General features: G+C 58.3%; 1 protein-coding gene across 1 annotated transcript; it reads right to left on the bottom strand.

Moving 5' to 3' along the window:
* Window positions 1-695: 695 nt before the first annotated feature.
* Window positions 696-21,310, bottom strand: MLKL (mixed lineage kinase domain like pseudokinase). Its single transcript, XM_075333259.1, has 11 exons — window positions 21,258-21,310; window positions 18,903-19,356; window positions 16,833-16,913; window positions 15,039-15,198; window positions 14,607-14,704; window positions 11,949-12,084; window positions 11,781-11,865; window positions 11,432-11,580; window positions 6,235-6,284; window positions 6,026-6,148; window positions 696-2,107 (listed from the first exon to the last, which is right to left on the bottom strand). Exons 2-11 carry the CDS (start codon window positions 19,351-19,353, stop codon window positions 2,061-2,063), a joined length of 1,380 nt encoding a protein of 459 aa, XP_075189374.1. The 5' UTR covers window positions 19,354-19,356; window positions 21,258-21,310; the 3' UTR covers window positions 696-2,060.
* Window positions 21,311-21,970: the final 660 nt, after the last annotated feature.

Raw genomic sequence — 21,970 nt, 5'->3', positions numbered from 1 at the left:
CCCCCCGGGTTGTGGCTGAGGGGGGTGATCGTTCCCACTGATCCTCCTTTTCCTGAGGGCTTGGTTTGAATGGCACGAGGGGACGCCCCTGTTGTCGGTCCTTCAAGGGGATCCCCTTCTAAGAAACGCATGTATGGTCGTAAACGTCCAAGTCCGGACCTGTGTGTGAATGACTACGTATGGTTGTTCACTAAAAGAATCACGTGTTAGTGTGAGTCTGAGGTGACGATGGAAGTGAACCCAAGTAGGTCAGGGCGTTCCTTCCATAGGTGTCTGGTCCTGAGGTCCCTAGTAGAAAAGGCAGGTACTACTATCACAAGTGTCTCCCGTCCTTGACTTGTGACAGCTCTGGGGCCTCTGGAGGAGCTTTACTTTGCTCTGTGATTTTACATGTTTTGCTTTTTGTTGGTGCAGCAAGGGTTAATGACACTGTCCCTGCTGGTAGCTTTTGGTTAGTTCTCCTCATGTGCAGCCGGTTTATGGCCACCACCATCTCCTGTAAACAGTCACACGATCCATCACCTGATGCCGGTAATAGAGCCTCATTCTGTGACCTCCTCGGCAGAGCTGTGCGGTGGTGGCTCCATCTGAACGCCACATTATGGCTCTGGAGGAAGACGGCGGGACCTGAACAGGAACAAATAATCTGAATTCTAGAATAATATATTTACAAAGTATTATTATTCCCTGTGGAAATGAAATATTGTACAGAATGATACATCACAGTGCTTTATATGTGAGAGTAGGAAGTCCACCGAGGGTCCGGGCCACCTCTGTACATTCCTTGTGTCCATCTCATGGACCTTCCCATCTGGCTTCATACAGGGCTGATGAAACGCTGTCTTTTCAGCGTGCCATAAATGACACTGGTCTCACTGTGGAAGCCAAAAGCTTATGTTTACTACACTGCCATCTAGTGGCAAACACAAGCAATGCAGTCCACCATTATCCTACCCTGGAGGGAGGCAAAGGTGCTACAAGCTCCTGCGTAAGGCAAACATGCATACATCGAGCACTCGTGGGGGGAATGTTCATGTACAAATTGAGAGTTCCCACGCGGGGTGTACATCTACAGATCAAGAGTTCCCACTCAGAGTGTACATCTACAGATGCAGTGCTCCCACGCCAATGTATATGTACAGATCGAGCGCTCCCACGTGGGGTGTACATGCACAGATCGGGCGCTCCAGCGTGGGGTGTACATGCGCAGATCGAGTGCTCCAGCGCGGGGTGTACATGCGCAAATCGAGCGCTCCAGCGCGGGGTGTACCTGCGCAGATCGAGCGCTCCAGCGTGGGGTGTACCTGCGCAGATTGAGCGCTCCAGCACGGGGTGTACATGCGCAGATCGAGCGCTCCAGTGTGGGGTGTACATGCGCAGATTGAGCGCTCCAGCGCGGGGTGTACATGTGCAGATTGAGCGCTCCAGCGCAGGGTGTACATGCACAGATCGAGCGCTCCAGCGCGGGGTGTACATGCGCAGATCAAGCGCTCCAGTGCGGGGTGTACAAGTGCAGATCGAGCGCTCCAGCGCGGGGTGTACATGCACAGATCGAGCGCTCCAGCGTGGGGTGTACATGCGCAGATTGAGCGCTCCAGCGTGGGGTGTACATGCGCAGATCGAGCGCTCCAGCGCGGGGTGTACAAGCGCAGATCGAGCACTCCAGCGTGGGGTGTACATGCGCAGATCGAGCGCTCCAGCGCGGGGTGTACATGTGCAGATCGAGCGCTCCAGCGCGGGGTGTACATGCGCAGATCGAGCGCTCCAGCGCGGGGTGTACATGCACAGAATGACCGCTCCAGCGTGGGGTGTACATGTGCAGATCGAGCGCTCCAGCGCGGGGTGTACATGCGCAGATCGAGCGCTCCAGCGCGGGGTGTACATGCGCAGATTGACCGCTCCAGCGCGGGGTGTACATGCGCACATCGAGCGCTCCAGCGCAAGGTGTACATGCACAGATGCAGCTGGATGCTGGGCACAGTCACTTGTGGTGGAGTGGTCATCGTCTGTGGCTGGATTTCTCCCGGGAGTCGGAGCTTCACCTCCGGGTGTCCGGGGAGTCAGGACTCGCATTGATTCAGATGAGCCATAAGTAAGTCTACAATCACTGCAGAGACAGAAGAGAATCAGGACACGGGACCAACAAGTATCCTCAAATATCTATACTGCGCCCCTATCATTGGATACTGTGGCACAGAGTATTTCAGGAGAAGGGTGTGCTGCTGTTATATCAGGTTACATGGTGGAGGGAGCACTGGTAGGACGGGCAGCAGGCAATGTGTGCAGGAAGTATGTGGGCAGGCAGGGGTCGCAGTGTGTGGGCAGTATGTGGGCAGGCAGAGGTCGCTGTGTGCGGGCAGTATGTGGGCAGGCAGGGGTCGCAGTGTGTGGGCAGGCAATGTGTGCAGGAAGTATGTGGGCAGGCAGGGGTCTCCGTGTGCGGGCAGTATGTGGGCAGGCAGGGGTCTCCGTGTGCAGGAAGTATGTGGGCAGGCAGAGGTCGCTGTGTGTGGGCAGGCAGGGGTCTCCGTGTGCAGGAAGTATGTGGGCAGGCAGGGGTCTCCGTGTGCAGGAAGTATGTGGGCAGGCAGGGGTCTCCGTGTGCAGGAAGTATGTGGGCAGGCAGGGGTCTCCGTGTGCAGGAAGTATGTGGGCAGGCAGGGGTCTCCGTGTGCAGGAAGTATGTGGGCAGGCAGGGGTCTCCGTGTGCAGGAAGTATGTGGGCAGGCAGGGGTCTCCGTGTGCAGGAAGTATGTGGGCAGGCAGGGGTCTCCATGTGCAGGAAGTATGTGGGCAGGCAGGGGTCTCCATGTGCAGGAAGTATGTGGGCAGGCAGAGGTCTCCGTGTGCGGGCAGTATGTGGGCAGGCAGGGGTCTCCGTGTGCAGGAAGTATGTGGGCAGGCAGGGGTCTCCATGTGCAGGAAGTATGTGGGCAGGCAGGGGTCTCCATGTGCAGGAAGTATGTGGGCAGGCAGAGGTCTCCGTGTGCGGGCAGTATGTGGGCAGGCAGAGGTCTCCGTGTGCGGGCAGTATGTGGGCAGGCAGAGGTCTCCGTGTGCGGGCAGTATGTGGGCAGGCAGAGGTCTCCGTGTGCGGGCAGTATGTGGGCAGGCAGAGGTCTCCGTGTGCGGGCAGTATGTGGGCAGGCAGAGGTCTCCGTGTGCGGGCAGTATGTGGGCAGGCAGAGGTCTCCGTGTGCGGGCAGTATGTGGGCAGGCAGGGGTCTCCGTGTGCAGGAAGTATGTGGGCAGGCAGGGGTCTCCTTGTGCAGGAAGTATGTGGGCAGGCAGAGGTCTCCGTGTGCGGGCAGTATGTGGGCAGGCAGGGGTCTCCGTGTGCAGGAAGTATGTGGGCAGGCAGGGGTCTCCATGTGCAGGAAGTATGTGGGCAGGCAGAGGTCTCCGTGTGCGGGCAGTATGTGGGCAGGCAGAGGTCTCCGTGTGCGGGCAGTATGTGGGCAGGCAGAGGTCTCCGTGTGCGGGCAGTATGTGGGCAGGCAGAGGTCTCCGTGTGCGGGCAGTATGTGGGCAGGCAGAGGTCTCCGTGTGCGGGCAGTATGTGGGCAGGCAGAGGTCTCCGTGTGCGGGCAGTATGTGGGCAGGCAGGGGTCTCCGTGTGCGGGAAGTATGTGGGCAGGCAGTGGTCTCCGTGTGCGGGCAGTATGTGGGCAGGCAGGGGTCTCCGTGTGCAGGAAGTATGTGGGCAGGCAGGGGTCTCCTTGTGCAGGAAGTATGTGGGCAGGCAGGGGTCTCCGTGTGCGGGCAGTATGTGGGCAGGCAGGGGTCTCCGTGTGCAGGAAGTATGTGGGCAGGCAGAGGTCTCCGTGTGCGGGCAGTATGTGGGCAGGCAGGGGTCTCCGTGTGTGGGCAGTATGTGGGTGGTGTGCTGGAAACAGGCGGTGTGTGTGGGCAGTGGACGCTGTGTGTGGGTGGTGTGCAGGCAGCGGGCGGTGTGTGCGGGCAGCGGGTGGTGTGTGCGGGTAGTGGGCAGTGTGTGCGGGCAGTGGGTAGTGTGTGTGGACAGCGGGCGGTGTGTGCGAGCAGTGGGCGGAGTGTGTGGGCAGCTCGCGGTGTGTGTGGGCAGCTCGCGGTGTGTGTGGGCAGCTCGCGGTGTGTGTGGGCAGCTCGCGGAGTGTGTGGGCAGCGGGCGGTGTGTGTGGGCAGCTCGCGGTGTGTGTGGGCAGCTCGCGGTGTGTGTGGGCAGCTCGCGGTGTGTGTGGGCAGCGGGCGGAGTGTGTGGGCAGCGGGCGGAGTGTGTGGGCAGCGGGTGGAGTGTGCGGGCAGCGGACGGTGTGTGGGTGGTGTGCAGGCAGCGGGCGGTGTGTGTGGGCAGCGGATGCTGTGTGTGGGTGGTGTGCAGGCAGAGGGCGGTGTGTGTGGGCAGCGGACGCTGTGTGTGGGTGGTGTGCAGGCAGCGGGCGGTGTGTGTGGGCAGCGGGTGTTGTGTGCGGGCGGTGTGTGCGGGTAGTGGGCAGTGTGTGCGGGCAGTGGGTAGTGTGTGTGGACAGCGGGCGGCGTGTGTGAGCAGTGGGCGGTGTGTGCGGGCAGCGGGCGGAGTGTGCGGGCAGCGGGCGGAGTGTGCGGGCAGCGGGCGGAGTGTGTGGGCAGCGGGCGGTGTGTGTGGGCAGCTCGCGGTGTGTGTGGGCAGCGGGCGGAGTGTGTGGGCAGCTCGCAGTGTGTGTGGGCAGCGGGCGGAGTGTGTGGGCAGCGGGCGGTGTGTGTGGGCAGCGGGCGGAGTGTGTGGGCAGCGGGCGGAGTGTGTGGGCAGCGGGTGGAGTGTGTGGGCAGCGGGCGGAGTGTGCGGGCAGCGGACGGTGTGTGGGTGGTGTGCAGGCAGCGGGCGGTGTGTGTGGGCAGCGGATGCTGTGTGTGGGTGGTGTACAGGCAGCGGGCGGTGTGTGTGGGCAGCGGATGCTGTGTGTGGGTGGTGTGCAGGCAGCGGGCGGTGTGTGTGGGCAGCGGACGCTGTGTGTGGGTGGTGTGCAGGCAGCGGGCGGTGTGTGTGGGCAGCGGATGCTGTGTGTGGGTGGTGTGCAGGCAGCGGGCGGTGTGTGTGGGCAGCGGATGCTGTGTGTGGGTGGTGTGCAGGCAGCGGGCGGTGTGTGTGGGCAGCGGGTGTTGTGTGCGGGCGGTGTGTGCGGGTAGTGGGCAGTGTGTGCGGGCAGTGGGTAGTGTGTGTGGACAGCGGGCGGCGTGTGTGAGCAGTGGGCGGTGTGTGCGGGCAGCGGGCGGAGTGTGCGGGCAGCGGGCGGAGTGTGCGGGCAGCGGGCGGTGGGTGTGGGCAGCGGGTGGAGTGTGTGGGCAGCGGGCGGAGTGTGCGGGCAGCGGGCGGTGGGTGTGGGCAGCGGGTGGAGTGTGCGGGCAGCGGAAGGTGGGTGTGGGCAGCGGGTGGAGTGTGTGGGCAGCGGGCGGAGTGTGCGGGCAGCGGGCGGAGTGTGTGGGCAGCGGGCGGAGTGTGCGGGCAGCGGGCGGTGGGTGCGGGCAGCGGGCAGTGTGTGTGGACAGCGGGCGGTGTGTGCGGGCAGCAAGCGGTGTGTGCGGGCAGCGGGCGGAGTGTGCGGGCAGCGGGCGGAGTGTGCGGGCAGCGGGCGGTGGGTGTGGGCAGCGGGTGGAGTGTGTGGGCAGCGGGCGGTGTGTGCGGGCAGCGGGCGGAGTGTGCGGGCAGCGGGCGGAGTGTGTGGGCAGCGGGCGGTGGGTGCGGGCAGCGGGCGGTGGGTGCGGGCAGCGGGCAGTGGGTGCGGGCAGCGGGCGGAGTGTGCGGGCAGCGGGCGGAGTGTGCGGGCAGCGGGCGGTGGGTGCGGGCAGCAGGCAGTGTGTGTGGACAGCGGGCGGTGTGTGCGGGCAGCGGGCGGTGTGTGCGGGCAGCGGGCGGAGTGTGCGGGCAGCGGGCGGTGGGTGTGGGCAGCGGGTGGAGTGTGTGGGCAGCGGGCGGAGTGTGTGGGCAGCGGGCGGAGTGTGCGGGCAGCGGGCGGTGGGTGCGGGCAGCGGGCAGTGGGTGCGGGCAGTGGGTGCGGGCACAGCTCACCTCCGGCTGTGGGTCGATCGCTCGGATTCCTCTGCAGGCAGCTTGTAATAATCTGATGTAACACAGGAGGACAGGACCCCAGAGGCTGCACGTCCTCCGCCTGCCGCTCCTTATCTGCTGGCTCTGCAACAACAAACCAAACCGGATCCAGCTACTGACCTGCACCATGCCACACAATAATCCGAGGAGGCTGCGGCGGGGGCACTTACCCTGAGGCGGCAGCGTCCCCCAAGTAATCTCGTAAAGCACCATGCCCAGACTGCAACAGAAAACAGAAGGGTCACCAAACGGAACATAAACCCCATCTACCCAGCAATGGAGGGCCGACCGCGCTGACATCAGCCTATCCCACCCAACCAGCTCTACCCTGACCTACTGTACTCTCACCCATCCCCTGTAGACTGTGATCCTCGCGGGCAGGGTCCTCTCTCCTCCTGTACTCTCACCCATCCCTTGTAGACTGTGATCCTCGCAGGCAGGGTCCTCTCTCCTCCTGTACTCTCACCCATCCCTTGTAGACTGTGATCCTCGCGGGCAGGGTCCTCTCTCCTCCTGTACTCTCACCCATCCCCTGTAGACTGTGATCCTCGCAGGCAGGGTCCTCTCTCCTCCTGTACTCTCACCCATCCCTTGTAGACTGTGATCCTCGCGGGCAGGGTCCTCTCTCCTCCTGTACTCTCACCCATCCTTGTAGACTGTGATCCTCGCGGGCAGGGTCCTCTCTCCTCCTGTACTCTCACCCATCCCTTGTAGACTGTGATCCTCGCGGGCAGGGTCCTCTCTCCTCCTGTACTCTCACCCATCCTTGTAGACTGTGATCCTCGCGGGCAGGGTCCTCTCTCCTCCTGTACTCTCACCCATCCCCTGTAGACTGTGATCCTCGCAGGCAGGGTCCTCTCTCCTCCTGTACTCTCACCCATCCCTTGTAGACTGTGATCCTCGCGGGCAGGGTCCTCTCTCCTCCTGTACTCTCACCCATCCTTGTAGACTGTGATCCTCGCGGGCAGGGTCCTCTCTCCTCCTGTACTCTCACCCATCCCTTGTAGACTGTGATCCTCGCGGGCAGGGTCCTCTCTCCTCCTGTACCCTCACCCATCCCCTGTAGACTGTGAGCCCTCGCAGGCAGGGTCCTCTCTCCTCCTGTACTCTCACCCATCCCTTGTAGACTGTGAGCCCTCGCGGGCAGGGTCCTCTCTCCTCCTGTACTCTCACCCATCCCTTGTAGACTGTGATCCTCGCGGGCAGGGTCCTCTCTCCTCCTGTACCCTCACCCATCCCCTGTAGACTGTGAGCCCTCGCGGGCAGGGTCCTCTCTCCTCCTGTACTCTCACCCATCCCTCGTAGACTGTGATCCTCGCGGGCAGGGTCCTCTCTCCTCCTGTACTCTCACCCATCCCTTGTAGACTGTGATCCTCGCGGGCAGGGACCTCTCTCCTTCTGTACTCTCACCCATCCCTTGTAGACTGTGATCCTCGCGGGCAGGGTCCTCTCTCCTCCTGTACTCTCACCCATCCCTTGTAGACTGTGATCCTCGCGGGCAAGGTCCTCTCTCCTCCTGTACTCTCACCCATCCCTTGTAGACTGTGATCCTCGCAGGCAGGGTCCTCTCTCCTCCTGTACTCTCACCCATCCCCTGTAGACTGTGATCCTCGCGGGCAGGGTCCTCTCTCCTCCTGTACTCTCACCCATCCCCTGTAGACTGTGATCCTCGCGGGCAGGGTCCTCTCTCTTCCTGTACTCTCACCCATCCCCTGTAGACTGTGATCCTCGCGGGCAGGGTCCTCTCTCCTCCTGTACTCTCACCCATCCCCTGTAGACTGTGATCCTCGCGGGCAGGGTCCTCTCTCTTCCTGTACTCTCACCCATCCCTTGTAGACTGTAAGCCCTCACGGGTAGGGTCCTCTCTCCTCCTGTACTCTCACCCATCCCTTGTAGACTGTGATCCTCGCGGGCAGGGTCCTCTCTCCTCCTGTACTCTCACCCATCCCCTGTAGACTGTGATCCTCGCGGGCAGGGTCCTCTCTCTTCCTGTACTCTCACCCATCCCCTGTAGACTGTGAGCCCTCGCGGGCAGAGTCCTCTCTCTTCCTGTACTCTCACCCATCCCCTGTAGACTGTGATCCTCACGGGCAGGGTCCTCTCTCCTCCTGTACTCTCACCCATCCCCTGTAGACTGTGATCCTCGCGGGCAGGGTCCTCTCTCTTCCTGTACTCTCACCCATCCCCTGTAGACTGTGATCCTCGCGGGCAGGGTCCTCTCTCCTCCTGTACTCTCACCCATTCCCTGTAGACTGTGATCCTCGCGGGCAGGGTCCTCTCTCTTCCTCTACTCTCACCCATCCCCTGTAGACTGTGATCCTCGCGGGCAGGGTCCTCTCTCCTCCTGTACTCTCACCCATCCCCTGTAGACTGTGATCCTCGCGGGCAGGGTCCTCTCTCCTCCTGTACTCTCACCCATCCCTTGTAGACTGTGATCCTCGCGGGCAGGGTCCTCTCTCCTCCTGTACTCTCACCCATCCCCTGTAGACTGTGTGCCCTCGCGGGCAGGGACCTCGCTCCTCCTGTACTCTCACCCATCCCTTGTAGACTGTGATCCTCGCGGGCAGGGACCTCTCTCCTCCTGTACTCTCACCCATCCCTTGTAGACTGTGATCCTCGCGGGCAGGGTCCTCTCTCCTCCTGTACTCTCACCCATCCCTTGTAGACTGTGATCCTCGCGGGCAGGGTCCTCTCTCCTCCTGTACTCTCACCCATCCCTTGTAGACTTTGATCCTCGCGGACAGGGTCCTCTCTCCTCCTGTACTCTCACCTATCCCTTGTAGACTGTGATCCTCGCGGGCAGGGTCCTCTCTCCTCCTGTACTCTCACCCATCCCTTGTAGACTGTAAGCCCTCACGGATAGGGTCCTCTCTCCTCCTGTACTCTCACCCATCCCTTGTAGACTGTGATCCTTGCGGGCAGGGTCCTCTCTCTTCCTGTACTCTCACCCATCCCTTGTAGACTGTGATCCTCGCGGGCAGGGTCCTCTCTCCTCCTGTACTCTCACCCATCCCTTGTAGACTGTGATCCTCGCGAGCAGGGTCCTCTCTCCTCCTGTACTCTCACCCATCCCTTGTAGACTGTGATCCTCGCGGGCAGGGTCCTCTCTCCTCCTGTACTCTCACCCATCCCTTGTAGACTGTGATCCTCGCGGGCAGGGTCCTCTCTCTTCCTGTACTCTCACCCATCCCTTGTAGACTGTGATCCTCGCGGGCAGGGTCCTCTCTCCTCCTGTACTCTCACCCATCCGTTGTAGACTGTGATCCTCGCGGGCAGGGTCCTCTCTCCTCCTGTACTCTCACCCATCCCTTGTAGACTGTGATCCTCGCGGGCAGGGTCCTCTCTCTTCCTGTACTCTCACCCATCCCTTGTAGACTGTGATCCTCGCGGGCAGGGACCTCTCTCCTCCTGTACTCTCACCCATCCCTTGTAGACTGTGATCCTCGCGGGCAGGGTCCTCTCTCCTCCTGTACTCTCACCCATCCCTTGTAGACTGTGATCCTCGTGGGCAGGGTCCTCTCTCCTCCTGTACTCTCACCTATCCCTTGTAGACTGTGATCCTCGCGAGCAGGGTCCTCTCTCCTCCTGTACTCTCACCTATCCCTTGTAGACTGTAAGCCCTCGCGAGCAGGGTCCTCTCTTTTCCTGTACTCTCACCCATCCCTTGTAGACTGTGATCCTCGCGGGCAGGGTCCTCTCTCCTCCTGTACTCTCACCCATCCCTTGTAGACTGTGAGCCCTCGCGGGCAGGGACCTCTCTCCTCCTGTACGCTCACCTATCCCTTGTAGACTGTGATCCTCGCGGGCAGGGTCCTCTCTCTTCCTGTACTCTCACCCATCCCTTGTAGACTGTGATCCTCGCGGGCAGGGTCCTCTCTCCTCCTGTACTCTCACCCATCCCTTGTAGACTGTGAGCCCTCGCGGGCAGGGACCTCTCTCCTCCTGTACGCTCACCTATCCCTTGTAGACTGTGATCCTCGCGGGCAGGGTCCTCTCTCCTCCTGTACTCTCACCTATCCCTTGTAGACTGTGATCCTCGCGAGCAGGGTCCTCTCTCCTCCTGTACTCTCACCTATCCCTTGTAGACTGTAAGCCCTCGCGAGCAGGGTCCTCTCTCCTCCTGTACTCTCACCCATCCCTTGTAGACTGTGATCCTCGCGGGCAGGGTCCTCTCTCCTCCTGTACTCTCACCCATCCCCTGTAGACTGTGATCCTCGCGGGCAGGGTCCTCTCTCCTCCTGTACTCTCACCCATCCCTTGTAGACTGTGATCCTCGCGGGCAGGGACCTCTCTCCTCCTGTACTCTCGCCCATCCCTTGTAGACTGTGATCCTCGCGGGCAGGGTCCTCGTTCCTCCTGTACTCTCACCCATCCCTTGTAGACTGTGATCCTCGCGGGCAGGGACCTCTCTCCTCCTGTACTCTCGCCCATCCCTTGTAGACTGTGATCCTCGCGGGCAGGGACCTCTCTCCTCCTGTACTCTCACCCATCCCCTGTAGACTGTGATCCTCGCGGGCAGGGACCTCTCTCCTCCTGTACTCTCACCCATCCCCTGTAGACTGTGATCCTCGCGGGCAGGGACCTCTCTCCTCCTGTACTCTCACCCATCCCTTGTAGACTGTGATCCTCGCGGGCAGGGACCTCTCTCCTCCTGTACTCTCGCCCATCCCTTGTAGACTGTGATCCTCGCGGGCAGGGACCTCTCTCCTCCTGTACTCTCGCCCATCCCTTGTAGACTGTGATCCTCGCGGGCAGGGTCCTCTCTCCTCCTGTACTCTCACCCATCCCTTGTAGACTGTGATCCTCGCGGGCAGGGTCCTCTCTCCTCCTATACCAGTCTGTTTTGTACTGTTAATGATTGTTGTACGTATACCCCTTTCACATGTAAAGCGCCATGGAATAAATGTCACTATAATAATAAATAATAATAATAATCTGCGTGTGTGTGCGTATTTTTGTATATGTATGTACGTATGTGTGCGAGTTGACATCGGCCCCTCTATACAGTGTGTGCATATATATGTATGTGTAGGGGTATATATATATGTGTATATATATATATATATATATATATATATATATATATATATTACCAGTATATGTACACACCACATCGCGAGGGCCGTGTCCGCCATCTGCGGCGCTTGCACAATCTCACACGTCAGAGCGGCCATAGAGGAAGGTGGTTTTTACAGAAGTGTTTTGAGGAACTTTTCGCTGGAGAAGTTTCATTCCATGAAGACGTTTTCATGTGAAATTTCCCTTTTTTACCATAAGACATCTGTTCAGAGTAGCTGCAGGGGCCACGGCCGTCAATCAGGGGCCACGGCCGTCAATCAGGGGCCACGGCCGTCAATCAGGACTGACCTGTAGATCTCGCTGCGTTTATCGTAGGCGTTGATGTCCTGCAGGACCTCGGGGGCGATGTACTCCAGCTCGCTGCTTCTCCGCCTCCTCTCTGCGTTCGATGGACGTCTTAGGGATGATTCAGTCTTTGAGAGCTCAAATCCAGAAAGCTGCGGATGTGATGAAGCAGCTGATGAGCATGTGCCTGTAGAGCTCAGGCTGGAGCAGGGACGGCCGCCGTCAGGCTGCAGCCACTGTATAGTGTGAGCTGTCAAATAACTGGAAAGGTGGAAACTGCTCTGCGGGGGTGTGGCTTAGTGATGGGGCGGAGCTTAGTATCTCGCATTAATGTCCCACAGGTGGCTGTTACCTTTACACAGTACGTCCCGTCCACCAGGAACTTGGAGCTGCTCAGACTCCCGTGCAGGATGGCCTTCATCTCCGTCTGATGTAGCCTGCAAGAAGACAAAGATGGGAACTTTATACTACATTCTGGAAAATCCCAGCTCCTGCAGAGGGACGGCCTGTAACTACGCACCGGTACACTGCTCGGGCCGCATCTAGAGCCATGCGGACACGCCGCTCCCACGACAGAACAGGCTCGTTTTCCAGCAGCTGCCGCACGGTTCCTTTCTCACAATATTCCATCACAAGGGAGTAGCAGGGGGCTATACCTGACCCAAAAGAGAAGACTGAGCTCAGGCATCAGAAAGATGGCAGACTACAAGGTGACGCCAGGGTTCAAAAGGGCGGACTGTGGGGAGACACCGGGGTGCAAGAGGGCAAAATGCGAGAAGACACCGGGGAGCAAGAGGGTGAACTGCGAGAAGACACCGGGGAGCAAGAGGGTGAACTGCGAGAAGACACCGGGGAGCAAGAGGGCGGACTGCGAGAAGACCCCGGGGAGTAAGAGGGCGGACTGCGAGAAGACACCGGGGAGCAAGAGGGTGAACTGCGAGAAGACACCGGGGAGCAAGAGGGTGAACTGCGAGAAGACACCGGGGAGTAAGAGGGCAAACTGCGAGAAGACACCAGGGAGCAAGAGGGCGGACTGCGAGAAGACACCGGGGAGTAAGAGGGCGGACTGCGAGAAGACACCGGGGAGCAAGAGGGTGAACAATAGGGAGACACGGGGGAGCAAGAGGGTAAACTGCGAGAAGACACCGGGGAGCAAAAGGGTGAACAATGGGGAGACACCGGGGAGTAAGAGGCCGGACTGCGAGAAGACACCGGGGAGCAAGAGGGTGAACAATGGGGAGACACCAGGGAGCAAGAGGGTGAACTGCGAGAAGACACCAGGGAGCAAGAGGGCGGACTGCGAGAAGACACTGGGGTGCAAGAGGGCAAACTGCGAGAAGACATCAGGGAGCAAGAGGGTGAACTGCGAGAAGACACCGGGGAGCAAGAGGACAGACTGCGAGAAGACACCGAGGAGTAAGAGGACGGACTGCGAGAAGACACCAGGGAGAAAGAGGGTGAACAATGGGGAGACACCGGGGAGTAAGAGGCCGGACTGCGAGAAGACACCAGGGAGTAAGAGGGCAGACTGTGAGAAGACACCGGGGAGCAAGAGGGTGAACAATGGGGAGACACCAGGGAGCAAGAGGGTGAACTGCGAGAAGACACCAGGGAGCAAGAGGGCGGACTGCGAGAAGACACTGGGGTGCAAGAGGGCAAACTGCGAGAAGACACCAGGGAGCAAGAGGGCGGACTGCGAGAAGACACCAGGGAGCAAGAGGGCGGACTGCGAGAAGACACCAGGGAGTAAGAGGGTGAACTGCGAGAAGACACCGGGGAGCAAGAGGACAGACTGCGAGAAGACACCGAGGAGTAAGAGGACGGACTGCGAGAAGACACCAGGGAGAAAGAGGGTGAACAATGGGGAGACACCAGGGAGCAAGAGGACGGACTGCGAGAAGACACCAGGGAGCAAGAGGACGGACTGCGAGAAGACACCAGGGAGCAAGAGGGCGGACTGCGAGAAAACACCAGGGAGCAAGAGGGTGAACAATGGGGAGACACCGGGGAGCAAGAGGACGGACTGCGAGAAGACACCAGGGAGCAAGAGGGCGGACTGTGAGAAGACACTGGGGAGTAAGAGGGTGAACTGCGACAAGACACTAGGGAGCAAGAGGGCGAACTGTGACAAGACACTAGGGAGCAAGAGGGCGAACTGCGGGAAGACACCAAGGAGCCAGAGGGTGGACAATGGGGAGACACCAGGGTGCAAGAGGGCACACAGTGGGAGGACACCGTGGAGCAAGATGGTGGACAGCTGGGAAACACTGAGGAGCAAGAGGGCGGACTGTGGGGAGACACCGGGGAGCAAGAGGAAGGACTGCGAGAAGACACCAGGGAGCAAGAGGGCGGACTGTGGGGAGACACCGGGGAGCAAGAGGACGGACTGCGAGAAGACACCAGGGAGCAAGAGGGCGAACTGCGAGAAGACACCGGGGAGCAAGAGGGTGAACAATGGGGAGACACCAGGGTGCAAGAGGGCAGACTGTGGGAGGACACCGTGGAGCAAGATGGTGGACAGCTGGGAAACACTGGGGAGCAAGAGGGTGGACTACAGTTAGGTAGCAACGTGATATCATTGTGTGCGCATCCTGTGCAGTGTGATGTCACTGTGCACAACTCCTGCAGCGTGATGTCACTGTGCGTGACCCCTGCAGCGTGATGTTACTGTGCACGACCCCTGCAGCGTGATGTCACTGTGCATGACCCCTGCAGCGTGATGTCAATGTGTGTGACCCCTGCAGTGTGATGTCACTGTGTGTGACCCCTGCAGCGTGATGTCACTGTGTGTGACCCCTGCATCGTGATGTCACTGTGCGTGACCCCTGCATCGTGATGTCACTGTGCGTGACCCCTGCAGCGTGATTTCACTGTGTGTGACCACTGCAGCGTGATGTTACTGTGCACGACCCATGCAGCGTGATGTCACTGTGTGTGACCCCTGCAGCGTGATGTTACTGTGTGTGACCCCTGCAGCGTGATGTTACTGTGTGTGACCCCTGCAGCGTGATGTTACTGTGCACGACCCCTGCAGCGTGATGTCACTGTGCACGACCCCTGCAGCATGATGTCACTGTGCACGACCCCTGCAGCATGATGTCACTGTGCACAACCCCTGCATCGTGATGTCACTGTGCACGACCCCTGCAGCGCAGAACAGTTATGACCAGGATCTTACCAGAATTGTCCAGGCAAATACCATAAAGCCGTAAAATATTCAGACACTCAAATTTCTTCATGGTTTCACTCTCAGACTGGAAGGTTTTTTTGATAAATCTGGAGAAGTAAAGTGACAGATTACTCCGGAGCACAGGGGGTGTTTTCTGTAAATGGCTCCTGTGCATCGGGGTCTTGTATTATTGTTTTATTAGTGTGCCGGTGATTGTAACAAACCCCGGGAAACAACGGTGAAATGTTACACTATTTGTACTGACCACTAGATGTGCTACATAAGGCTCTCACTTTACAGCCTGCTGCGAAGCTGTGCTCTCATCACTGAGAGCAGGGCCCTAGACAGGCAGCGGTGACAATATATGGCCGGTAGTTTGCCCGTGGTCTGTGACATCGCCTGTGGTCGTGTGATACGTGATCTCTTGTGTTTGTTACTCACTCTTGGCTCTTGATCTGATGACCCTTGAAGACTTTAATGGCCACTGGACTCTTGTGATATTCGCCGTGGTACAAGTCATGGGTGGGCTTCTCCAATAATAGTGGTCCATATTTTAGATCCGTGGCTCGAATCTCGGTGATGTGCCACGACGAGCGTTTACCTGCAGACACAGGAATGGAGGACTGTCACTGGCGGAGAGTTGCGGCTGAGGACCGCGGTGATTGTGTTCCCGTGGCTGATACACATTACGTCTATACAGAAGCCTGCCGGGGAAGATGTACCAAACGTCCTAGGAGGCAATAACCACAAAGCATCGTGGGCTGCCGATGTGCTCCGGCTAGGAGGTGGCACAGGCCGCTGCAAATTTCTGTAACTGTTAGGCGAAGGTCGGCCCCACCAACTTTATAAAAAAGTGCAGAACGTGGAAGAAAATTCAAAAACGTTGCATAAAACAGGCGTCCGACAGCGCCATCCAATAACGGGCACATAATGAGGACTAGACTGTCTGTAGTCATCCGTCAGAATATGAGTGCGCAACCACAACTCCCAGCATACCTATCAGACACAGCCTGCAGAAACTCCCGGCATCCCCACCACACACAGCCTCAGAAACTCCTGGCATCCCCGCCACACACAGGTTCAGAAACTCCCGGCATCCCCACCACACACAGCCTCAGAAACTCCCGTCATCCCCGCCACACACAGCTTCAGAAACTCCCGTCATCCCCACCACACACAGCCTCAGAAACTCCCGGCATCCCCACCACACACAGCCTCAGAAACTCCCGGCATCCCCGCCACACACAGCTTCAGAAACTCCCGTCATCCCCACCACACACAGCCTCAGAAACTCCCGGCATCCCCGCCACACACAGCTTCAGAAACTCCTGGCAATCCCGCCACACACAGCTTCAGAAACTCCTGGCATCCCCGCCACACACAGCTTCAGAAACTCCCGTCATCCCTACCACACACAGCCTCAGAAACTCCCGGCATCCCCGCCACACACAGCTTCAGAAACTCCCGGCATCCCCGCCACACACAGCTTCAGAAACTCCTGGCAATGCCGCCACACACAGCTTCAGAAACTCCCGGCATCCCCGCCACACACAGCCTCAGAAACTCCCGGCATCCCCGCCACACACAGCTTCAGAAACTCCTGGCATCCCCGCCACACACAGCTTCAGAAACTCCTGGCATCCCCGCCACACACAGCCTCAGAAACTCCCGGCATCCCCGCCACACACAGCTTCAGAAACTCCCGGCATCCCCGCCACACACAGCCTCAGAAACTCCCGGCATCCCCGCCACACACAGCCACAGCAGGAACTCACAGCATCCCCGCCAGACACAGCAGAAACTCACAGCATCCCCGCCAGACACAGCAGGAACTCACAGCATCCCCGCCAGACACAGCAGGAACTCACAGCATCCCCGCCAAACACAGCAGGAACTCACAGCATCCCCGCCAGACACAGCAGAAACTCACAGCATCCCTGCCAGACACAGCAGAAACTCACAGCATCCCCGCCAGACACAGCAGAAACTCACAGCATCCCCGCCAAACACAGCAGGAACTCACAGCATCCCCGCCAGACACAGCAGAAACTCACAGCATCCCCGCCAGACACAGCAGAAACTCACAGCATCCCCGCCAGACACAGCAGAAACTCACAGCATCCCCGCCAGACGCAGCAGGAACACCCGACATCCCAACAGGCGTCAGGCTGTAGCTTAGAGACCTCGGGTACGGCTGCTTTTGCCGCTTACTATGGAGGAGCCGTCAGCACTTACACACAGCTTTTACTGCCGTCACTTCAGAGAGGATTTTATCCATTCTGTCCTCTACATTCTCCATCTTTTTAGAAAGGTTTTCTGCAGCAAACGAGACAAAAAAAGGTGGTTAGAATAATTTACAGTAGCTTTTTGTACCACCCCAAGTGTAAAAATGGTCGGATACCCCCCGGTGTGCTGCGGTGCTCGTGCACCAATTAATGCCACCTAGTCCATACGATTCCCTCCTGGCATGGACGGCCGGGCGACGGCTTTTATTCTACAGGTTACAATTTGCTTTATAACTGGCATACTATTGTTCTTTGTATTATTGTAAAAATTAAGTAAAAAAAACAAACCCAAAACATAAACTGTTAGTGTCTCAACGCCGAGCGTTCTGCTGGACCTCTATCACTGTCCTCCCTGTCTATAGGCCCAGGAGACTCACCGGTGAGGGGCGGCTGCCAGTACCATCTGCCGAGCGTTCTGCTGGACCTCTTTCACTGTCCTCCCTGTCTATAGGCCCAGGAGATTCACCGGTGAGGGGCGGCTGCCAGTACCATCTGCCGAGCGTTCTGCTGGACCTCTATCACTGTCCTCCCTGTCTATAGGCCCAGGAGATTCACCGGTGAGGGGCGGCTGCCAGTACCATCTGCCGAGCGTTCTGCTGGACCTCTATCACTGTCCTCCATGTATATAGGCCCAGGAGACTCACCGGTGAGGGGCGGCTGCCAGTACCATCTGCCGAGCGTTCTGCCGGAACTCTATCACTGTCCTCCCTGTCTATAGGCCCAGGAGACTCACCGGTGAGGGGCGGCTGCCAGTACCATCTGCCGAGCGCTCTGCCGGACCTCTATCACTGTCCTCCATGTCTATAGGCCCAGTAGACTCACCGGTGAGGGGCGGCTGACAGTACCATCTGCCGAGTGCTCTGCCGGAACTCTATCATTGTCCTCCCAGTCTACAGGCCCAGGAGACTCACCGGTGAGGGGCGGCTGCCATATGCTCTGCTGGGCAGTCACCCTCCTGGACTCGGATCATTGTCCCCCGGGTCTATGGACCCAGTAGACTCACCGGTGAGGGGCGGTTGCCATATGCTCTGCCGGGCAGTCACCCTCCTGGACTCGGATCATTGTCCCCCAGGTCTATAGACCCAGTAGACTCACCGGTGAGGGGCGGCTGCCATATGCTCTGCCGGGCAGTCACCCTCCCAGACTCGGATCATTGTCCCCCAGGTCTATAGGCCCAGTAGACTTACCGGTGAGGGACAGCTGCCATACGCCCTGCTGGGCAGTCGCCTTCCTGGACTCGGATCATTGTCCCCCATGTCTATAGGCCCAGTAGACTTACTGGTGAAGACCGGCTGCCATACTCTCTGCTGGGCAGTCACCCTCCCGGACTTGGATCATTGCCCCCCCGGTCTATAGGCCCAGTAGACTCACTGGTGAGGGGCGGCTGCCATATGCTCTGCCGGGCAGTCACCCTTCTGGACTCCGTTCATTGTCCCGCAGGTCTATAGACCCAGTAGACTCACCGGTGAGGGGCGGCTGCCATACGCTTTGCCGGGCAGTCAACCTCCCAGACTCGGATCATTGTCCCCCAGGTCTATAGGCCCAGTAGACTTACCGGTGAGGGACAGCTGCCATACGCCCTGCTGGGCAGTCACCCTTCCGGACTCGGATCATTGCCCCCCATGTCTATAGGCCCAGTAGACTTACTGGTGAGGGGCGGCTGCCATATGCTCTGCTGGGCAGTCACCCTCCCGGACTTGGATCGTTGTCCCCCATGTCTATAGGCCCAGTAGACTTACTGGTGGAGAGCGGCGGCCATACGCTCTGCGGGCAGTCACCCCCACCGTACTTGGATCATTGTCTCCCAGGTCTATACACCCAGTAGACTCACCGGTGAGGGGCAGCTGCCATATGCTCTGCTGGGCAGTCACCCCCACCGTACTTGGATCATTGTCTCCCAGGTCTATACACCCAGTAGACTCACCGGTGAGGGGCAGCTGCCAGTTTCATCTGCCAAGCACTCTGCTGGGCAATCACCCTGAGTCATTGTCCCCCAGGTCTATAGGCCCAATAGTCTTACCAGTGAGATACTCCTTCAGTTGCCGCAGGTCTTCATCTATGTCCTTTTGGTTTTGGCGTTTTCTCTTATTTTCAGTAAAGAAATTAAAAAACCTTTCTCTTTGTTCGACCGCCAGCATCAGTGAGACATGTGCGGCGGCGTCACTGAGCCGGTCCGTGATCAGCTCAAACTCCTCCTTGATCCCGTTGGCCTGAAGTATCTGCCGCCACCAAGCCTGGTGTGAATACTTTGTGGCCCAGCACTTGGCATTGTCCAGGGTCACCCGCAGCTCCTTCATCACCACCTTCAGCTGCTCGGACTTATCCTTCTGCTTCTGTAAAGCCTTCGAGGCCATCATCAACATTTGTATCCGCTTCTTCAGGCGACGGCATTGCTGCTTATTGGAGCTGGCCTGGTCACACAGGCCGTAGATGGTTTGGGCAATCTCCAGGACCGATCCCACAATGTCCATCACCTACAAGACATCACCCAGTGAGAAGAACAACATTATTACCTGCCGCTGCCCTCACCTCCTACCGAAATATCTCATCAGATCACATTGGAAGCGGAAGGGAGAACATGACCGGCATCAGGCAGGACACAGCGGCTCCAAAGGCCAAAGTCTCCTGGAAACGTCTTCTGCCGTCAGGTCCCAGAGAGGACACAACCACCATATACAGATACAGGGTCTGCGGTAAAGTCTCCTCAGCAGATTCCCCCACCCCGAGCCCCCCAAACACAGCACATTATAGAGGACACAACCACCATATACAGATACAGGGTCAGTGGTAATGTCCCCTCATCAGACCTATCCACCCCAAGACCTCCAAACACAGCACATTAGGGCACAACCACCAAATACAGATACAGGGTCAGTGGTAATGTCCCCTCATCAGACCTCTCCACCCCAAGACCTCCAAACACAGCACACTATAGAGGGCACAACCACCATATACAGATATAGGGTCAGCAGTAATGTCCCCCCAATGAGACCCCTCCACCCCAAGACTACCAACACCACACATTATAGAGGGCACAACCACCATACACAGATACAAGATCTGAGGTAATGTCCCCTCATCAGACCTCTCCACCCCAAGATACCTAGACACAGCACAATATAGAGGGCACAACCACCATATACAGATACAGGGTCAGCAGTAATGTCCCCCCAATGAGACCCCTCCACCCTGAGACCCCCAAACACCACACATTATAGAGGGCACAACCACCATATACAGATACAGAGTCTGAGGTAATGTCCCCTCATCAGACCCCTCCACCCTGAGACCCCCAAACACCACACATTATAGAGGGCACAACCACCATATACAGATACAGAGTCTGAGGTAATGTCCCCTCATCAGACCCCCTTCCCCCCGAGACCCCCAAACACCACACATTATAGAGGGCACAACCACCATATACAGATACAGGGTCTGCGGTAATGTCGCCTCATCAGACCCCTCCACCCCGAGACCCCCAAACACCACACATTATAGAGGGCACAACCACCATATACAGGGTCTGCGGTAATGTCCCCTCATCAGACCCCTCCACCCCGAGACCCCCAAACACCACACATTATAGAGGGCACAACCACCATATACAGATACAGGGTCTGCGGTAATGTCCCCTCATCAGACCCCTCCACCCTGAGACCCCCAAACACAGCACATTATAGAGGGCACAATCACCATATACAGATACAGGGTCTGCGGTAATGTCCCCTCATCAGACTCCTCCACCCTGAGACCCCCAAACACCACACATTATAGAGGGCACAACCACCATATACAGATACAGGGTCAGTGGTAATGTCCCCTCATCAGACCCCTCCACCCTGAGACCCCCAAACACCACACATTATAGAGGGCACAACCACCATATACAGATACAGAGTCTGAGGTAATGTCCCCTCATCAGACCCCTCCACCCTGAGACCCCCAAACACCACACATTATAGAGGGCACAACCACCATATACAGATACAGGGTCTGCGGTAATGTCCCCTCATCAGACCCCTCCACCCTGAGACCCCCAAACACCACACATTATAGAGGGCACAACCACCATAAACAGATACAGAGTCTCAAGTAATGTCCCCTCATCAGACCCCTCCACCCCGAGACCCCCAAACACCACACATTATATAGGGCACAACCACCATATACAGATACAGGGTCTGCGGTAATGTCCCCTCATCAGACCCCTCCACCCCGAGACCCCCCAAACAGCACACTATAGAGGGCGCAACCGCCATAAACAGACACAGGGTCTGCGGAAATGTCCCCTTATCAGACCCCACACCCAGAGGTGAGACCCCCAGCTACACCGCACACACAGACTTGACCGTGAATCTCCCCGCACACAGACCTGATCGTTCCTCCGTATCCTCACAGATTGTGGCTCTGGCTTTTCTCCTCTGACTCACAGAGGCCGGTGTCTTATACCTTGCGTCCTCCCTGCGCCCGCCTTTGTCCTCCCTGCGCCCGCCTTTGTCCTCCCTGCACCGGCCTTTGTCCTCCCACCCTCATGTTTATGAATATTCCCATCATGTGAGACCAGACTTCCAGGAGCTGAGATGACGGGAACTCACTACAAAAGGCCAAAGATTCGCAATTTCTGTTTATTTGCAGATTTCACAATAGAGGAAGCCCCGTCCTCCCCTCCGGCAGCTCGGGCCCCGTCCTCCATCACACAAGATAAGGCCCCGATATCTGCTCCTGCCGCTGGAGACTTTTGCAGTGAATGTGTGTGCTGTATACAGAACATACATGTTTCCATGGTTACCGGCTGTAAACAAGCCCTGTCCTTCTCCCTCCAGGTAATCTCCACTCTTCTCCTCCCAGCTGCGCTGATGTCACGGTTCAGACCTCACGTTCTTTGCCCCTTCTGGCTCCTGCGGTTTGTAACTATCGGTGACGGCAGAAGTCACAGCAGCGCCGCCCTTGTCCAGTGGTTGTGTCTGGTATTGTACCGCATCCATAATGGAGTGCACTGAGCTGCAATACCAGATGCAACCTACCGGCATGGGGGCGCTGCTTCAGAAACATGCATTTGTCAGAAACATCCTCTTCCCACAGGAG

Source organism: Anomaloglossus baeobatrachus, unplaced genomic scaffold (assembly GCF_048569485.1).
Source record: "Anomaloglossus baeobatrachus isolate aAnoBae1 unplaced genomic scaffold, aAnoBae1.hap1 Scaffold_598, whole genome shotgun sequence".
Taxonomy (NCBI): domain Eukaryota; kingdom Metazoa; phylum Chordata; class Amphibia; order Anura; family Aromobatidae; genus Anomaloglossus; species Anomaloglossus baeobatrachus.
Note: the sequence above shows the minus strand (reverse complement) of the source record. Positions and strands in the feature narration are given on the sequence as shown.